General features: G+C 39.5%; 1 protein-coding gene across 1 annotated transcript in view; it reads left to right on the forward strand.

Moving 5' to 3' along the window:
* The window catches only part of MYCBP2 (MYC binding protein 2), a gene marked incomplete in the record, with an annotated part of 1,460,675 nt that overhangs the window by 1,000,839 nt on the left and 439,842 nt on the right, over positions 1-19,994 (forward strand). The window contains 1 exon segment of the mRNA XM_053707907.1: positions 18,454-18,509. Within this exon segment, the coding sequence (XP_053563882.1) occupies positions 18,454-18,509 (56 nt within the window).

The following is a 19,994-nucleotide window of genomic DNA, read 5'->3' on the forward strand; positions in this document are numbered from 1 at the left end:
ATCCAAGAGACTTTACCAATGTCTGTGATTATGGTCTCTGGATAATACAGGTTAGATGTGGTAGTTTCCCATTGTTTCCATTTGTTTTGGTGCTGCAATGGATAAGGTTGCACAATCCTTTCGAGACTTGTAACATAAACTTTGCTTCTGTCTTTTTTAAAGGGTCCTGTATATGCCAGTGTGCTACACTCAAGATAAAGGGCAATCTTTTCTTGAACCCTAAAGGTAATTTCTCCAACATTGGTGTGTCCGGTCCACGGCGTCATCCTTACTTGTGGGAAATATCTCTTCCCCAACAGGAAATGGCAAAGAGCCCAGCAAAAGCTGTCCATATAGTCCCTCCTAGGCTCCGCCCACCCCAGTCATTCTCTTTGCCGTTGCACAGGCAACATCTCCACGGAGATGGTTAAGAGTATGTGGTGTTTAGTTGTAGTTTTTTTTTTTTTATTCTACTATCAAGAGTTTGTTATTTTAAAATAGTGCTGGTATGTACTGTTTACTCTGAAACAGAAAAAGATGAAGAATTCTGTTTGTGAGAGGAAGATGATTTTAGCAGCAGTAACTAAAATCAGTTGCTGTTTCCACATAGGACTGTTGAGATGAAGTAACTTCAGTTGGGGGAAACAGCAGACTTTTCTGCTTAAGGTATGACTAGCCATATTTCTAACAAGACTGTGTAATGCTGGAAGGCTGTCATTTCCCCTCATGGGGACCGGTAAGCCATTTTCTTAGTCTCAAACAGAATAAAGGGCTTAATATGGTCTATAAAACTGGTAGACACTTTTATGGGCAAAATTGATTGCTTTATTTGGGCATTTTATACATCTTTATTTTTGAAATTCACACTTACAAACTTGGGGAACGTTTTTTAACGTCAGGCACTGAGTTAGACACCTTTCCAGTCAGGAAGGGCCTTCCCAGTTGTAGGCTGAGCCTCATTTTCGCGCCATTACTGCGCAGTTACTTTTGAGAGCAAGACATGCAGATGCATGTGTGTGGATCTGAAAGTGGTTGGAAAAGTTCCTAGAAGGCTTCATTTGGTATCGTATTCCCCCCTGGGTTTGGTAAAGTCGCAGCAAAGGCTGTAGCTGGGACTGTAGAGGGGTTAAAACTGTAACCGGCTCCGGTTTCTTTATTTTAAGGGTTAATGCTCTGAAATTTGGTGTGCAATACTTTTAATGCTTTAAGACACTGTGGTGAAAATTTGGTAAATTTTGAACAATTCCTTCATACTTTTTCACATATTCAGTAATAAAGTGTGCCCTGTTTAAAATTTAAAGAGACAGTAATGGTTTTGTTTTAAAACGGTTTTTGTACTTTCTTGACAAGTTTAAGCCTGTTTAACATGTCTGCACCTTCAGATAAGCTATATTCTATATGTATGAAGATCAATGTGTCTCCCCCTTCAAAATTGTGTGATAATTGTGCCATAGCGTCCAAACAAAGTAAGGACAGTACTGCCACAGATAGTAAAGTTGCCCAAGATGATTCATCAGATGAAGGGAGTAGACATAGTTCTACATCATCTCCTGTGTCTACACCAGTTTTGCCCACGCAGGAGGCCCCTAGTACTTCTAGCGCGCCAATGCTTATTACTATGCAACAATTAACGGCAGTAATTGATAACTCCATAGCAAATATTTTATCCAAAATGCCTGCATATCAGAGAAAGCGTGATTGCTCTGTTTTAAACACTGTAGAGCAGGCGGGCGCTGATGATAATTGCTCTGTCATACCCTCACACCAATCTGAAGGGGTCATGAGGGAGGTTTTTTCGGATGGGGAAATTTCAGATTCAGGTAAAATTTCTCAACAGGCAGAACCTGATGTTGTGACATTTAAATTTAAATTAGAGCATCTCCGCGCACTGCTTAAGGAGGTGTTATCTACTCTGGATGATTGTGACAACCTGGTCATTCCAGAAAAATTATGCAAGATGGACAAGTTCCTAGAGGTTCCGGTGCACCCTGACGCTTTTCCTATACCCAAGCGAGTGGCGGATATAGTGAATAAGGAGTGGGAGAAGCCCGGCATACCTTTTGTCCCCCCTCCTATATTTAAGAAATGATTTCCTATGGTCGACCCTAGAAAGGACTTATGGCAGACAGTCCCTAAGGTCGAGGGGGCAGTTTCTACTCTAAACAAGTGCACTACTATTCCTATCGAGGATAATTGTGCTTTCAAAGATCCTATGGATAAAAAATTGCAGGGTTTGCTTAAAAAGATTTTTGTACAGCAAGGTTACCTCCTGCAACCCATTTCGTGCATTGTTCTTGTCACTACAGCAGCGTGGTTCTGGTTCGAGGAACTAGAAAAGTCGCTCAGTAGAGAGACTCCGTATGAGGAGGTTATGGACAGAGTTCACACACTCAAGTTGGCTTATTCTTTTATTTTAGATGCCGCTTTGCAAATAGCTAGATTAGTGGCGAAAAATTCAGGGTTTGCAATTGTGGCGCGCAGAGCGCTTTGGCTAGTCTTGGTCAGCGGATGTATCTTCCAAGACAAAATTGCTCAATATCCCCTTCAAGGGTAAAACTCTCTTTGGGCCAGAAATCCCAAGGCGACTCTAGTGGATGCATTAGTAGCGCCTTGGACCATCAACCTAGCTTATGTGTTTCCACCGTTTCCTCTCATTCCCAGGCTGGTAGCCAGGATCAAGCAGGAGAGGGCCTCGGTGATCTTGATGGCTCCTGCGTGGCCACGCAGGACTTGGTATGCCGACCTGATGAATATGTCATCGGCTCCACCATGGAAGCTACCTTTGAGACAGGATCTTCTAATTCAAGGTCCATTCGAACATCCAAATCTAGTTTCCCTCCAGCTGACGGCTTGGAAATTGAACGCTTGATTTTATCTAAGCGTGGGTTCTCGGATTCTGTAATAGATACTCTGGTACAAGCCAGAAAACCTGTAACTAGAAAAATTTACCATAAGATATGGAAAAGATATATCTGTTGGTGTGAATCCAAGGGATTCTCATGGAGTAAGATCAAAATTCCTAGGATCCTTTCTTCTCTCCAAGAACATTTGGATAAGGGATTATCAGCGAGCTCTTTAAAGGGACAGATTTCTGCTTTATCTGTCTTGTTACACAAACGACTGGCAGCTGTGCCAGATGTTCAAGCATTTGTTCAGGCTCTGGTTAGGATCAAACCTGTTTACAGACCTTTGACTCCTCCCTGGAGTCTAAATCTAGTTCTTTCAGTTCTCCAAGGGGTTCCGTTTGAACCTTTACATTCCATAGATATTAAGTTGTTATCTTGGAAAGTTTTGTTTTTGGTTGCTATTTCTTCTGCTAGAAGAGTTTCTAAGTTATCTGCTCTGCAGTGTACTCCGCCCTATCTGGTGTTCCATTCAGATAAGGTTGTTTTGCATACTAAGCCTGGTTTTCTTCCAAAGGTTGTTTCCAACAAAAATATTAACCAGGAGATAGTTGTACCTTCTTTGTGTCTGAAACCAGTTTCAAAGAAGGAACGTTTGTTACACAATTTAGATGTAGTAAAAGTAAAGAGAAAGTAAAGAGAAATCCCAGGCGCCTACCCTAAGGAGGCTAGGTTGAAGTAAAATTGGATGGAGAGATAGATTGGCCAAAAATGTATTTTAATAATGGATTAAATTATTAAAAACAACGAACTATAACATATTTAAACACATTAAATACAAAAACTTCATGGATCCATGATATATTGCATAAATAGCATAAAAAACTAAAAATCAAGAATAGATAGTTGATAAAAAATCGATAAAAAACCGATAAAAACTAAGGTGATCCTTAGGTGATTATGTGCGGTACTGCTTCAAGATGTTCCACACATAAAACCTAAAATACAACAACAACAATTGCAGACAATCCTAATGAACAATTGCAGACAATCTTAATAAAATACTTTACAGACAATATTACAGACAATTTTAGTAGACAATTTTAGTAAAACAATATGAAGTGAAGCGGTGTAGTAAAACAATAAAAAACTTGTAGTGGAAAATCCAAAAAATCCAAAAAATGTGAATAACAACTTTCCAATGGGGAGAAAATAAATAAGTCAATAAAAAGAAGTCTCTAGTCCTGTAAAAAATATATATATATATTCCAGTGTCTGACGATCTCAAAAATATTAGTGAAAAAAATGACGAAACCTGTGCAAATGCTGAGAAACTTGAATGTGGGAAATTTCACAAAGAAAATAGTAGTAAATAGTGTTGCAGCGGTTCAAAAATCCAGCAGAAAAAAGGAAGAAAAGAAAAATAGTCCGTGAGAAAAAATAAGTGAAAAGAGAGTGTAGTTAAAAATAATCCTGTGATAGTGCTCCTAATACTCTTCAAACATGTGTGACTTCAAAATCGATCTTCAGTTAAAATATAAAAAATGCAAAAAATACACGAACAATAACCTGTGGAAAAAAACAGAAACAAAATATAGTGTAGATGGTTCTAAAATTGTAGCAAATAATAGAATGAGGCTTACCAGTGCTGGTCAACGCGTTTCGGCCTATATCAGGCCTTTATCAAGAGTCTTTATCAAGACTCTTTTTTATTTCACACAATTTAGATGTAGTCCGTGCTCTAAAATTCTATTTAGAAGCTACAAAAGAGTTCAGACAAACATCTTCTCTGTTTGTCGTCTATTCTGGTAAAAGGAGAGGTCAAAAAGCGACTTCTACCTCTCTTTCCTTTTGGCTTAAAAGCATCATCCGATTGGCTTACGAGACTGCTGGACGGCAGCCTCCTGAAAGAATCACAGCTCACTCTACTAGGGCTGTGGCTTCCACATGGGCCTTCAAGAACGAGGCTTCTGTTGATCAGATATGTAAGGCAGCGACTTGGTCTTCCCTGCACACTTTTGCCAAATTTTAAAAATTTGATACTTTTGCTTCTTCGGAGGCTATTTTTGGGAGAAAGGTTTTGCAAGCCGTGGTGCCTTCTGTTTAGGTAACCTGATTTGCTCCCTCCCTTCATCCGTGTCCTAAAGCTTTGGTATTGGTTCCCACAAGTAAGGATGACGCCATGGACTGGACACACCAATGTTGGAGAAAACAGAATTTCTGCTTACCTGATAAATTACTTTCTCCAACGGTGTGTCCGGTCCACGGCCCGCCCTGGTTTTTTGAATCAGGTTTGCTGAATTATTTTCTCTAACTACAGTCACCACGGCACCCTATAGTTTCTCCTGTTTTTTTTCCTCCTGTCCATCGGTCGAATGACTGGGGTGGGCGGAGCCTAGGAGGGACTATATGGACAGCTTTTGCTGGGCTCTTTGCCATTTCCTGTTGGGGAAGAGACATTTCCCACAAGTAAGGATGACGCCGTGGACCGGACACACCGTTGGAGAAAGTAATTTATCAGGTAAGCATAAATTCTGTTTTTTTTATGTCTTTGAGAAGAAAGTTTCCTCCTAGACACCCTTATGACTTTCCTTTTTTTTTAAGGAGATTCATTACCTTTTTAAAGCATATTTCCCTTGTCTGGGCCTGAGTTACATCATTTAAAAGAAAATATTGATGAGCTGGAGCTTGAATAGTTTTTGTTATGAAAGATTTAGCCTTGTGTGGATCTATATGACACTATATGACACTCAATAGCATGTTCATCTGAAACAGCTACCTTTGCCATTTATTTCTTAGATTTTTGGATTGTATTAAGGGGGCAAGGTTTTTATGAATATTGATTTAAGACTGCTTTCCACACCCGCAATTTGAATAACTTGTCATGCTGTTCCTTATATATATATAACTTCCGAGACTTACTAGATACTGTTATTGTCATCTTGGCCTTCTCTTCCTTTCAAGATTTTCATGTTGCACATTTCTGGTCTGTACTATATTGAGGGCAAATAGTCTATTTGCTAAGCTCGAAAAATGTAAATGTATGTTTCCTCAGTTTAATTTCTTTCATACAGGTGGTGAGAATCCACAATCCATTACGTTTGGGAATTATTCTACTCTGCACTAGGAGGCGACTCTATAAAACCCCTCACACATCCCTTAGTCTTTACATTGCATCTGCTGGAGGTGGTTGAAGAGTGAGGTTGTGCATTTGATTCTTCAGAGAGAAGGGTTTTCAGTCTATATTGAGGCCCGGTTACCCTTCAGAGTAGATTTCTTGTCAGTGGGATGAATATGGGGTATGGTTTGTGATTCTTTTTTCACCTCATGGGAACAATTTCAGAAACCCTCTATAATTGGTTGCAGGGACTTGTCTTTTGCATCCCTTTGTGGATATACAATATACTCCTATTCCATAATTTCTGCCGATTATATCAGTACTGGTGCTTGTTTGCTAGTGGACGATTGTCTATTGGTAAGTATTTTTTATTAACATCTAGACTTGCTATGTTTTGGGCACTTTTTCAGTTATATAGATGTTTGCTAATATGTATGTCCCTGGGACAGATCCTTTTCACTATCTGTCCTCAGATTTAATGTTAATGTCTCCTGATTTTTTTCTGCAGTTCGTACTTCTGAGTCTATTTTAAAAAGCTAGAATTAGAAGTGAAGAGGAGGGCGCCACTCCTCTTCACTTCTAATTTTACAGAATCTTCTTACCGAGGACCGGAGGAGCGGCCGATTCAGATTTGTGCTCCACATCTGACCTTTCCGGTATTATCCGTCTACATCTGACTGTTGACGGTTTGTGCACAGACTTGTTCATTATCATTTAGCGCACCCCTCATTTGGTTCCCCTCTGGGTTCCGATCTTTGACTCATATTTTAAAAAGCTATTTAGGAGGGGGTAAGTGGTTTATATTCCTCAAGAGCTTTTTAACGAGGTTATTGTGTTTAATGTGTTGCTTTGCCATATGCTATAATAGAACCGTCAGATTTTGTCCCTAAATCTAACCAAGAAACTGAGTCTTCTGAACACCTTTCTAGCATTATTAGGTGAGCCTATTGTATAAAAAAAAGCCAAAGTCCCTCCTCCAGCTCATTTATATGGCTCATGTTTAGATTTGTTAATGCAATCAAACCAATAAAATGCTGTGTTTTTGGGTACCAATGCACCTACTGTTTATTCATTACAGGAAAATGCTGATTTAGTGTCACGTTCTGTGAAAAATGTTATCAAGGCTGCACATCTGAGGTGCTGAAACAGTTCACAAGGTGGATGAGGCCATTTCCACTCTGGCTAAACGTACTACCATTCTTTTGGAAAACAGTACTTCTTTTAAAGACATATTAGTCAGAAAGTTAGTATTTTCATAGAAGGGCCTTTTACATGCAGGTTATATTCTCAGGCCAGCTATTTCTATTGCTGATGTAGCTGCTGCTTCTACATACTGGTTATCTAGTCTTTCAGATCAGTATTCTGATTCCTCTGCTAATGCAAATCTTCTGGGCTTGCTCAAGAGGACCAATTCTTTTATTTTTGATGCTGTATTTAATATTATGAAGATTAATGTCAAAAGCATTCATCTTTTTATGGGAAAGAAGTTATTTGATTCAGATTTAGAATATATTATATCTACTTTTACTGGATGTAAAGGGACTTTTCTTCCTCAGGAAATTAAGTCTAGATGGAAATCCAAAGCTTATAATCGCTTTGTTCCTTTCATCAGAATAAGGAAAAAAAAGCTGACTTCTCTGTTCAAAAGCAAGGTGGGTTCCTCTGGCTCAGTCTGGAGACCTAATGCTAACTGGAAAAAGTTAGGGGGCAGATTAAGCCTTTTTCAGGTTGTGGGAGTGATTGTTCCAGTTCCTTTGCATGGTCTTTTATTCTAATCTCTTCATTGTTCCAAAGAAGGAAGGTACTTTCAGTCCAGTTCTAGATCTAAAAGCTCTGAACACGTTTGTAAGGAATTCCATCTTTCACAATGGAAACTATCAGGATTATTCTGCCTTTTTTTCAGCAAGGTCAGTTTATGTCCACAATAGATTTAAATGATGCTTACCCTTCATGTTCCAATTCACAGAGAACATTACCAGTTTCTGAAGTTTGCTTTACTGGACACTCACTTTCAGTTTTTTGCTCTTCTATTTGGTCTGGCTACAGCTCCAAGAATATTCTCCAAAGTTTTGGGTGCCCTTTTGTCTGTAATTAGAGTTAAGGGTATTGTAATATTTCCTTACCTCAACGATATCTTGGTTCAAGCTCCATCTTTTCCTTTAGCAGATTTTCATACCAACCAACTCTTGTTGTTTCTTCAAAAGCATGGTTGGAGGATCAATTTTCCAAAGAGTTCTTTAGTTCCTCCGACAAAGGTTACTTTCCTGGGTTTCCAAATAGAGTGTGTGTTTTGGGTCTTTAATGGAGCAGACACGATTAAGATTGGTGTCAGCTTGTCTGAACCTTTAGTCTCTTTCATTTCATTCAGGGGCTCTGTGTATGGAAGTACTTGGTCTCATGATTGCAGGTTCAAATGCAATTCCATTTGCTTGATTTCACATGAGGCCTCTTCAGCATTATATGCTGTGTCAATGGTGCAAGGATTATACTCGGCTGGATCATCAGTTTATTATTCAGGGTCTTCTTTTGCTCATCCTACCTAGACTATGATCACAACAGATACAAGTATTTCAGGTTGGGGAGATGTTTGGGGGTCTCTGACAGCGCAGGTAGTTTGGAATCCTCAGGAGGTGAGGTTGCCAATCAATGTTCTCAAATTATGTGCAATTTTCAGGGCCATTTAACCTTGGTCTCTGTTGATAAGTGAGTTTTATCTCCGTTTCCTCGCAGACAATGTCACGGCAGTAGCTTATGTTAACCATCAGGGGAAACTCGCAGTTCCCTGGCTATTAAGGTGGTGTTTTAGATTCTTTCTTGGGCAGAAGCCAATTCTTGTCTAGTCTCTGCAATTCACATCCCAGGAGTGAACAATTGGGAGGCAGTCTTTCTCTGTCGTCAGTCTCTACATCCAGGGGAGTGGTCACTTCACCAGGATGTGTTCAATCAGTTTGTGAATCTTTGGAATCTCCCAGAAATAGATCTGATGGCCTCGTTTAAACAACAAACTTCCCAGCTACTTTGCGAAGTTCAGGGACCCCAGTCAGAGGCAGTGGATGCTCTAATAGTTCCTTGGTCATTTCAGCCTGCTTATTTGTTCTCTCCTATAGTTCTTCCAAGATAAGGCTAGAGACGTTGTTTGTAATCCTGATTGCTCCAACGTGGCCTTGCAGGATTTGGTATGCGGATCTGGTTCAAATATCCAGTTGCCTTTCTTAGCCTCTACCTCTGCGGTCAGACCTTCTGTCTCAAGGTCCTTTCTTCCATCTGGATCTCAAGTCTCTAAACTTGATGGCATGGAAAATTGAATGCTTAGTTCTAATACATAGGGGTTTTTCAGATTATGTGATTGAAACTCTGATTCTGGCTCATAAATCTGTTTCTATGAAGAAGACGAGGTTTGGAAAGTCTTAATTTCCTGGTGTATAAATCATGTTATTTCCACGCATTCTTTTAGACTTCCTATGATTCTTCAGTTTTGCAGGATGGCCTAGATAAGGGTCTATCTGCCAGTTCTTTGAAAGGGCAGATTTCATCTCATTCAGTTTTGTTACTCAGAAAGATTGTGAATCTTCCTGATGTTGATTGTTTCTTTCAGGCTTTGACCTACTTCTCCTCCATGGAATCTTAACCTAGTGTTAAGGGTCTTGCAAGTTCCTACTTTTAAACCTATGCATAAATTGTACATTAAACTTATTTCTTTGTGTTATTTCTTTTGGCTATTTATTCTGCTAGAACAGTTTATCTGCTCTTTCTTGTGATCCTCTTTATCTTATTTTTTTTTCAGCATAAGCTGTTTTACGGACATCATTTGGTTCTTTGCCTAAGGTTGTTTCTTCAGAAGACTTTAGCAGAGAGATGATTGTTCCTTCTTTGTGTACAAATCCAAGCAATGCTTCAGAGAGATGTTTGCATTCTTTGGATGTTGTTAGAGCATTGGAATATTACATTGATGCTACTAAGGACTTTTGCTGTTTCTTTGGCCTCTTGGTTAAAACTTTGATTCACAAAGCTTACTTGGAGGCAGGTCAGCCTCCAAAGCAGTGGGTTACTGCTCATTCTACTCTGTCAATTGCCACTTCTTGTGCTATCAAGAATGAAGCTTAAGTTGATCAGTTTTGCAAGGCACCTACTTGGTCGTCTTAGAAAATTCTACCATTTTTATATTTTTGCTTTGGTAGAACGGTTTCTCAGGCAGCTGTCTTTTTTTTTTTTTTGCCTTTTTGTTTTATTTTAAGTGTGTGTATGTATATGTGTGTGTATATATATATATATATATATATATATATATTTAAATTTAAATTTATTTCATGGTGATGAGATTCCAAGATCCCATTGCATTTGGGAATTACTCTTCTCTATCATTGGGAGGAGGCAAAGATTCCCAAACCCCAAGAGCTCTAAAAACCTCACATATACCGTAGCCTATCGTATAGCCAAGCAACATGATGTAAGAAAAAGGAATGAGTCGCAAAAGGAGAAGGGTAAAAAAAGATTTGCTGAAGAAAAAAAAAAACTGACCCTAAAAAAACATAAGGGTGTGGTCACATGAACTCTCACCACCATGTAAGGAATGCATTTAGCAGATACTTTCTTTCATACTATTGGAAACTTATACCAAAGCTGTGAAGTCAACTAGTAATAACCCAAAGGGAGGGGTTTAAAATATATATTTTTCCTTTGAGAAATTAAACCCACAACCCTAATACACACACACATCCATATATATATATATATATATATATATATATATATATATATATATATATATTGAGATATATATATATATATATATATATATATATATATATATTGATATATCTGTTCTCCAGATCACATTGAGATGGATCCAGATAAGGTTTCTGCAATTTAGTTATTTTGTGGTGAATGCTACTAGAGTGAGAGATAGTAATTAAAATTGTGACATTTTTTCAGTTACATTTCTAAATTATTATTTTTTGATCCAGGAAAAAGAGAACTTATAGTCTAAAAATAGTACATTTGTATTATGATTATTTGTTTATCCAAAATAGTTACTGTATGAGAGGTCAGCAAAGTAATTAAGGACACAAGGAGAGGGCTTGTTTCTCGTTCTAGAAACCTTTCATAATTACAAAGAAGTCTCTCTTTCCTTGATACGCATATGCAATTTGCTCAAGTTTCAAAGTAAAGCTAAGTAAATTAATACATTTTGTAGGTTTGTTTTTTTCTAGTATCATGGTATTGATCTCTTGGCGGAATTGATCAATAACTTAAAAAGAGAAGCACAAAATTTACATTTAGATTAAAATTGTTTACCATCATTTTTAGCTCACCTAGTCTTATATTTACTGATTGCTGTATAAGAATGGTATCTGGCATGTAATAATTATATATACACATAAAAAGGTGGGTTTTAGGCTACATGTATCTGTCCATGTTCTACCTGGAGATTTTAGCCATGATATGAAAATTCAAACAGTATGACATAATTTCCATGTTTTCCCCACCCTTGCCTTTGCTGCATCCATCTTTGATACTGATCCAGTAGTTTGCCAGATAGTTATTTTGCTTTATTACGATGAGCTAGCTCATGCAGAAAATAGCAGCTATACCCTCAGGTACTAATATGGTTCTACTTCAAGTTTGAAGAAGCTAACTTGTCAGTAAGTATAAATCTGGTATTTACTCTCTATGACAATGTGCTAAATTTATGTCTGGATAGAATATTTTGAATATTGGACATTATACATGTATTCGGTGTCAAGTTTCCATGTTTAATAATTTCTCTTGTTAAGTGTATTCAGTCCACGGGTCATCCATTACTTATGGGATTATATCTCCTTCCCAACAGGAAGTTGCAAGAGGATCACCCAAGCAGAGCTGCTATATAGCTCCTCCCCTCACATGTCATATTCAGTCATTCTCTTGCAACTCAACTAGATAGGACGTTGTGAGAGGTCTGTGGTGTTTTTTAATACTTAGTTTATTTCTTCAATCAAAAGTTTATTTTAAATGGCACCGGAGTGTGCTGTTTGTTCTCAGGCAGTATTTGGAAGAAGAATCTGCCTGCGTATTCGATGATCTTAGCAGAAGTAACTAAGATCCACTGGCTGTTTTCGCACATTCTGAGGAGTGGGGTAACTTTCAGAAAGGGAATAGCGTGTGGGGAATCCTGCAAACAAGGTATGTGCAGTAAATTATTTTTCTAAGGAATGGAATTGACTAAGAAAATACTGCTGATACCGATGTAATGTAAGTACAGCCTTAAATGGAGCAGCGACTGGTATCAGCCTGATGAATGTATGTACAATAAGTAATTTTCTAAGGAATGGAATTTGACTAAGAAAATACTGTTAATACTGAAGTATTGTATAAGCCGTAACTGCAGTAGAAGCGACTGGTAGCAGGCTTATTAATAACACTACCTAACTTTTAAAGTGTATGTTTAAAATGTTTACTGGCATGTTATTCGTTTTTTGTGAGGTACTTTGGTGATAAATCTTTTTGGGCATGATTTTCCACATGGCTGTTGTTTAATTCTACATAGAAACGGTTAACTGAGGTTTCCCACTGTTGTAATAGGAGTGGGAGGGGCCTATTTTAGCGCTTTTTTGCGCAGTAAAAATTCAGTTTCAGTCTTCCTGCTTCTTCCTCCTTGATCCAGGACGTCTCTAGAGAGCTCAGGGGTCTTCAAAAGTCATTTTGAGGGAGGTAATCAGTCACAGCAGACCTGTGACAGTGTGTTTGACTGTGATAAAAACGTTAATTGTTAAATTGATTATCCGTTTTTGGGTATTAAGGGGTTAATCATCCATTTGCTAGTGGGTGCAATACTTTGCTAACTTAATACATTTACTGTGAAAATTTGGTTGCTATAACTGATTTGGTTCATTGTTATTTCAACTGTGACGATTTTTTTGTGCTTCTTAAAGGCGCAGTAGCGTTTTTTATATTGCTTGTAAATTTATTTGAAAGGATTTTCCAAGCTTGCTAGTCTCATTGCGAGTCTGTTTAAACATGTCTGACACAGATGAATCTGTTTGTTCACTATGTTTGAAGGCCAATGTGGAGCCCCACAGAAATATGTGTACTAAATGTATTGATGTCACTTTGAATAAAAGTCAATCTATATCTGTAAAGAAATTATCACCAGACAATGAGGGGGAAGTTATGCCGACTAACTCTCCTCACGTGTCAGTACCTTCGCCTCCCGCTCAGGAGGCGCGTGATATTGTGGCGCCAAGTACATCAGAGAGGCCCATACAAATCACTTTGCAAGACATGGCTGCTGTTATGACAGAGGTATTATCTAAATTGCCTGAATTAAGAAGCAAGCGCGATAGCTCTGGGTTAAGGACAGAGCGCGCTGATGATGTGAGAGCCATGTCTGATACTGCGTCACAATTTGCAGAACATGAGGACGGAGAGCTTCATTCTGTGGGTGACGGATCTGATCCAGGGAGACTGGATTCAGAGATTTCTAATTTTAAATTTAAGCTTGAGAACCTCCGCGTATTGCTAGGGGAGGTGTTAGCGGCTCTGAATGATTGTAACACGGTTGCAATTCCAGAGAAAGTATGTAGGTTGGATAGATACTTTGCGGTACCGGTGTGTACTGACATTTTTCCTATACCTAAAAGGCTTACAGAAATTATTAGCAAGGAGTGGGATAGACCCGGTGTGCCCTTTTCCCCTCCTCCGATATTTAGAAAAATGTTCCCAATAGACGCCACCACACGAGACTTATGGCAGACGGTCCCTAAGGTGGAGGGAGCAGTTTCTACTTTAGCTAAACGTACCACTATCCCGGTGGAGGATAGTTGTGCTTTTTCGGATCCAATGGATAAAAAATTAGAAGGTTACCTTAAGAAAATGTTTGTTCAACAAGGTTTTATCTTACAGCCCCTTGCATGCATTGCGCCTGTCACTGCTGCTGCGGCATTCTGGTTTGAGTCTCTGGAAGAGGCCATTCGCACAGCTCCATTGGATGAGATTATGGCCAAGCTTAAAGCACTTAAGCTAGCTAATGCATTTGTTTCTGATGCCGTTGTACATTTAACCAAACTAACGGCTAAGAACTCCGGATTCGCCATCCAGGCGCGCAGAGCGCTATGGCTTAAATCCTGGTCAGCTGACGTGACTTCTAAATCTAAATTGCTTAATATTCCTTTCAAAGGGCAGACCTTATTCGGGCCCGGCTTGAAAGAAATTATTGCTGACATTACTGGAGGTAAGGGTCATACTCTTCCTCAGGACAGGGCCAAATCAAAGGCCAAACAGTCTAATTTTCGTGCCTTTCGTAACTTCAAGGCAGGAGCAGCATCAACTTCCTCCGTTCCAAAACAGGAAGGACCTGTTGCTCGTTACAGACAGGGCTGGAAAGCTAACCAGCCCTGGAACAAGGGCAAGCAGGCCAGAAAGCCTACTTCTGCCCCTAAGACAGCATGAAGAGAGGGCCCCCTATCCGGAAACGGATCTAGTGGGGGGCAGACTATCTCTCTTCGCCCAGGCTTGGGCAAGAGATGTCCAGGATCCCTGGGCGTTGGAGATCATATCTCAGGGATATCTTCTGGACTTCAAAGCATCTCCTCCACAAGGGAGATTTCATCTTTCAAGGTTATCAGCAAACCAAATAAAGAAAGAGGCATTTCTACGCTGTGTGCAAGACCTCTTAGTAATGGGGGTGATCCACCCAGTTCCGCGGACGGAACAAGGGCAAGGGTTTTACTCAAATCTGTTTGTGGTTCCAAAGAAAGAGGGAACCTTCAGGCCAATCTTGGACCTAAAAATCTTAAACAAGTTCCTAAGAGTTCCATCATTCAAAATGGAAACTATTCGAACCATCCTACCCATGATCCAAGAGGGTCAATACATGACCACGGTAGACTTAAAGGATGCCTACCTTCATATACCGATTCACAAAGATCATTATCGGTACCTAAGATTTTCCTTTCTAGACAGGCATTACCAGTTTGTAGCTCTTCCCTTCGGGTTGGCTACGGCCCCGAGAATCTTCACAAAGGTTCTGGGCTCACTTCTGGTGGTTCTAAGACCGCGAGACATAGCGGTGGCTCCGTATCTAGACGACATCCTGATACAGGCATCAAGCTTTCAAATGGCCAAGTCTCATACAGAGATAGTTCTGGCATTTCTGAGGTCGCATGGGTGGAAAGTGAACGTGGAAAAGAGTTCTCTATCACCACTTACAAGGGTTCCCTTTCTAGGGACTCTTATAGATTCTGTAGAGATGAAAGTTTACCTGACGGAGTCCAGGTTATCAAAGCTTCTAAATGCTTGCCGTGTCCTTCATTCCATTCCACGCCCGTCAGTAGCTCAGTGCATGGAAGTAATCGGCTTAATGGTAGCGGCAATGGACATAGTGCCATTTGCGCGCCTGCATCTCAGACCGCTGCAATTATGCATGCTAAGTCAGTGGAATGGGGATTACTCAGATTTGTCCCCTCTGCTAAATCTGGACCAAGAGACCAGAGATTCTCTTCTCTGGTGGCTTTCTCGGGTCCATCTGTCCAAGGGTATGACCTTTCGCAGGCCAGATTGGACGATTGTAACAACAGATGCCAGCCTTCTAGGTTGGGGCGCAGTCTGGAATTCCCTGAAGGCTCAGGGATTATGGACTCAGGAGGAGAAACTCCTCCCAATAAATATTCTGGAGTTGAGAGCAATACTCAATGCTCTTCTAGCTTGGCCTCAGTTAGCAACACTGAGGTTCATCAGATTTCAGTCGGACAACATCACGACTGTGGCTTACATCAACCATCAAGGGGGAACCAGGAGTTCCCTAGCGATGTTGGAAGTCTCAAAGATAATTCTCTGGGCAGAGTCTCACTCTTGCCACCTGTCAGCGATCTACATCCCAGGCGTGGAGAACTGGGAGGCGGATTTTCTAAGTCGCCAGACTTTTCATCCGGGGGAGTAGGAACTTCATCCGGAGGTCTTCGCTCAACTGATTCATCGTTGGGGCAAACCAGATCTGGATCTTATGGCGTCTCGCCAGAACGCCAAGCTTCCTTGTTACGGATCCAGGTCCAGGGACCCGGGAGCGGCGCTGATAGATGCTCTGACAGCCCCTTGGGTCTTCAACATGGCTTATGTGTTTCCACCATTTCCGATGCTACCTCGACTGATTGCCAAGATCAAACAGGAGAGAGCATCGGTGATTCTGATAGCGCCTGCGTGGCCACGCAGGACCTGGTGTGCAGACCTAGTGGACATGTCGTCCTGTCCACCATGGTTTCTACCTCTGAGGCAGGACCTTCTAATACAAGGTCCTTTCAAACATCCAAATCTAATTTCTCTGAGGCTGACTGCATGGAGATTGAACGCTTGATTCTATCAAAGCGTGGCTTCTCGGAGTCAGTTATTGATACCTTAATACAGGCACGGAAGCCTGTTACCAGGAAAATTTACCATAAGATATGGCGTAAATATTTATATTGGTGCGAATCCAAGGGTTACTCATGGAGTAAGGTTAGGATTCCTAGGATATTGTCCTTTCTACAAGAAGGTTTAGAAAAGGGTTTATCTGCTAGTTTGTTAAAGGGACAGATTTCTGCTCTGTCTATTCTCTTACACAAACGTCTGGCAGAAGTTCCAGACGTCCAGGCCTTTTGTCATGCTTTGGCTAGGATTAAGCCGGTGTTTAAGACTGTTGCTCCTCCGTGGAGCTTAAACTTGGTTCTTAAAGTTCTTCAAGGGGTCCCGTTTGAACCCCTTCATTCCATTGATATTAAGCTTTTATCTTGGAAAGTTCTGTTTTTGATGGCTATTTCCTCGGCTCGTAGAGTCTCTGAGTTATCGGCCTTACATTGTGATTCTCCTTATCTGATTTTCCATTCAGACAAGGTAGTTCTGCGTACTAAACCTGGGTTTTTACCTAAGGTAGTTTCTAACAGGAATATCAATCAGGAGATTGTTGTTCCATCATTATGTCCTAATCCTTCTTCAAAGAAGGAACGACTTTTGCATAATCTGGACGTAGTCCGTGCCCTGAAGTTCTATTTACAGGCAACTAAAGATTTTCGTCAAACTTCTTCCCTGTTTGTCGTGTACTCTGGTCAGAGGAGAGGTCAAAAAGCTTTGGCAACCTCTCTCTCCTTTTGGCTTCGTAGCATAATACGTTTAGCCTATGAGACTGCTGGACAGCAGCCTCCTGAAAGAATTACAGCTCATTCCACTAGAGCTGTGGCTTCCACCTGGGCCTTTAAGAATGAGGCCTCTGTTGAACAGATTTGCAAGGCTGCGACTTGGTCTTCGCTTCACACTTTTTCAAAATTTTACAAATTTGACACTTTTGCTTCTTCGGAGGCTGTTTTTGGGAGAAAGGTTCTACAGGCAGTGGTTCCTTCCGTTTAAGTTCCTGCCTTGTCCCTCCCATCATCCGTGTACTTTAGCTTTGGTATTGGTATCCCATAAGTAATGGATGACCCGTGGACTGAATACACTTAACAAGAGAAAACATAATTTATGCTTACCTGATAAATTTATTTCTCTTGTAGTGTATTCAGTCCACGGCCCGCCCTGTCTTTTAAGGCAGATTTAAATTTTAATTAAAACTCCAGTCACCACTGCACCCTATGGTTTCTCCTTTCTTGTCTTGTTTCGGTCGAATGACTGGATATGACATGTGAGGGGAGGAGCTATATAGCATTTCTGCTTGGGTGATCCTCTTGCAACTTCCTGTTGGGAAGGAGATATAATCCCATAAGTAATGGATGACCCGTGGACTGAATACACTACAAGAGAAATAAATTTATCAGGTAAGCATAAATTATGTTTTTAGCAATGATGTTATTCATAATTAAAAAATATTAATGCAATTAATAGTTGCTTTAATATTAAATACATTACTGAATAATCACTTACAAAAACAGTTCCAGGAATTTTAAAGGGACATGAAACCCAAATGTTTTCTTTCATGATTTAGATAGAGTTAGCAGTTTTAAATAGCTTTTTATTGTCTAATTTATTAAGTTTTCTATGTATCCTTTGCTGAAAAGTATACATAGGTAGGTTTAGAAGAAGCTCATTGGTGGCTGCCTATATATGCCTGTTGTGTTTGGCTTCCAGCTATCTCCCATTAGTGCATTACTGTTCCTTTAACAAAGTATACCAAGAGAATAAAGCATAATAAAAGCAAATTGGAATGTTGTTTTAAGTTGTATGCTCCATCTGAATCATGAAAGAAACATTTTGGGTTTTATGTCTCTTTAAATCTTAAAATCATTTTAGACAATCTAGTGGTGACTGTGACAAGTCACTGGCTAAGGGCTAAAATGTTTTGCGGCTAAAATATTCGTTTTTAAGTTATATTTGTAGAAATTTAAATGATGCTGTTTTATATTTTACAGTATTTTTTGTAAAGTGTTAGTCGCTTTTTGTATTTTTATGCATTTTTATGATAGAAAACTTTTACTAGCTGCTACCATATGTAACCTATCGTTTGGAAGGGGTCAATGGTTTTGAATATTTTTCTTACTAACTTTAACAGGTCTGTTTTGTTTTTTCCCACTATAGGCATATGAAAATTATTCATTTGAAGAACTGCGTTATGCCTCACCAATGCCCAAAAGGTATCATTTAATGTTTTAAATATCAGTTCAAGTTTAAAGGGACATAAAGCCCATGATCCAGACAGAGCATACACGTTTAAACAACTTTTCAATTTACATTATGTTTTATGCTTTATTCTCTTGGTATACTTTGTTGAAAAGCAGGGAGGTATGCTCAGGAGTGTGCACATCTATGTATATATGTGTGTGTGTATATATATATATATATATATATATACTATATGGCAGCAGTTCTGCCACAGTGTTATGCAATAGCCAGAGCACTAGATGGCTACACTATTTCCTGTCATGTAGTACTTAAGGCATGTGCACGCTACCTACCTAGGTATCTCTTCAACAAAGAATAACAAAGCAAATTTGATAACAGAAGTTAATTGGAATCTTTTTTTAAATTGTTTTCTCTATCTGAATAATGAAAGAAAAAAATGTGGGTTTCATATCCCTTAAACCATTAGCATTTTTTTAAAGGGATATAGCCAAAATTGGTTTACCAATACATTTTATATAACTTACCTAAAAAAAACTATATATTTAGATTTATAATACTTTTTTATTTTACCTTTTTTAATTGCTTTTAGTTTTTTTCCTAATTTGAAAATCATGTAATCCTTTTACGGCCCTGGTGCCAGCACTTTTTTTCAGGGAAGGATGGTAGGTAACATCTGTACTTACTGTACTTGCCAAAATTGGTTTTCCAATACATTTTATTTAACATACCTACTAAAACCATATTTCTTTCATAAGGTGGTAAGAGACCACAAGCCATAACGTGTGGGATTTAACTCCTGAACACAAGGAGGAGGTCAGGATTCCCAACATACTAAGAGCAATTATATTATAACAGGAGCTCAGTACTAGAGTAACGATTGGTCATAGTTCTTTTGTTCAGGGCGCAATTTTAGGACCATTTTTTAACCTTACTCTGTTTTATGTGCAGTGTATTTTTCCTACCTGCAATTTTGCGCCTCCGTTTTCTGTCTGTTGCTATTATGGCTCCACTGAACTGTGCTACGTAGCTGTGCTTTGCATCCCCTTCTGCCCAATTTCTGCTAACTGTTGTGGAGGAAGTAAAGCCCTGGATGACCAGAGCGGCTGGGGGGGCTTAACTCCTTAGGGTTTGTGGAGATAGCTGGGTGCTGCTGCTCAATTGCCTTCACTTATTTCCTCATTACTTAAACTCTGTGTTTGTGTTACAAATATATATATATATATATAGTAGAGAGAAAAGAAGCGCAAACCTCCTCCGGTTAAAAGTTCATCTTTATTATACATACGATAAAAATTCCAGCAGCAGGAAACATAGAACAATGGTGAAGGGTCTGACTAGTTTTGGCTATCCGCCGTAATCGTAAACCTGTTACACCTTAAAATTGAAGTAGTTTAAAAAGGGTGTACTATTCTCTGATTGGTTGAAAGGAAAAAGGGGGTTTGGAACTCATGGTGTACTGGAATGGTACTAGAGCTAGATAACTATTTACAGTTGTA

Source organism: Bombina bombina, chromosome 3 (genome assembly GCF_027579735.1).
Source record: "Bombina bombina isolate aBomBom1 chromosome 3, aBomBom1.pri, whole genome shotgun sequence".
Taxonomy (NCBI): domain Eukaryota; kingdom Metazoa; phylum Chordata; class Amphibia; order Anura; family Bombinatoridae; genus Bombina; species Bombina bombina.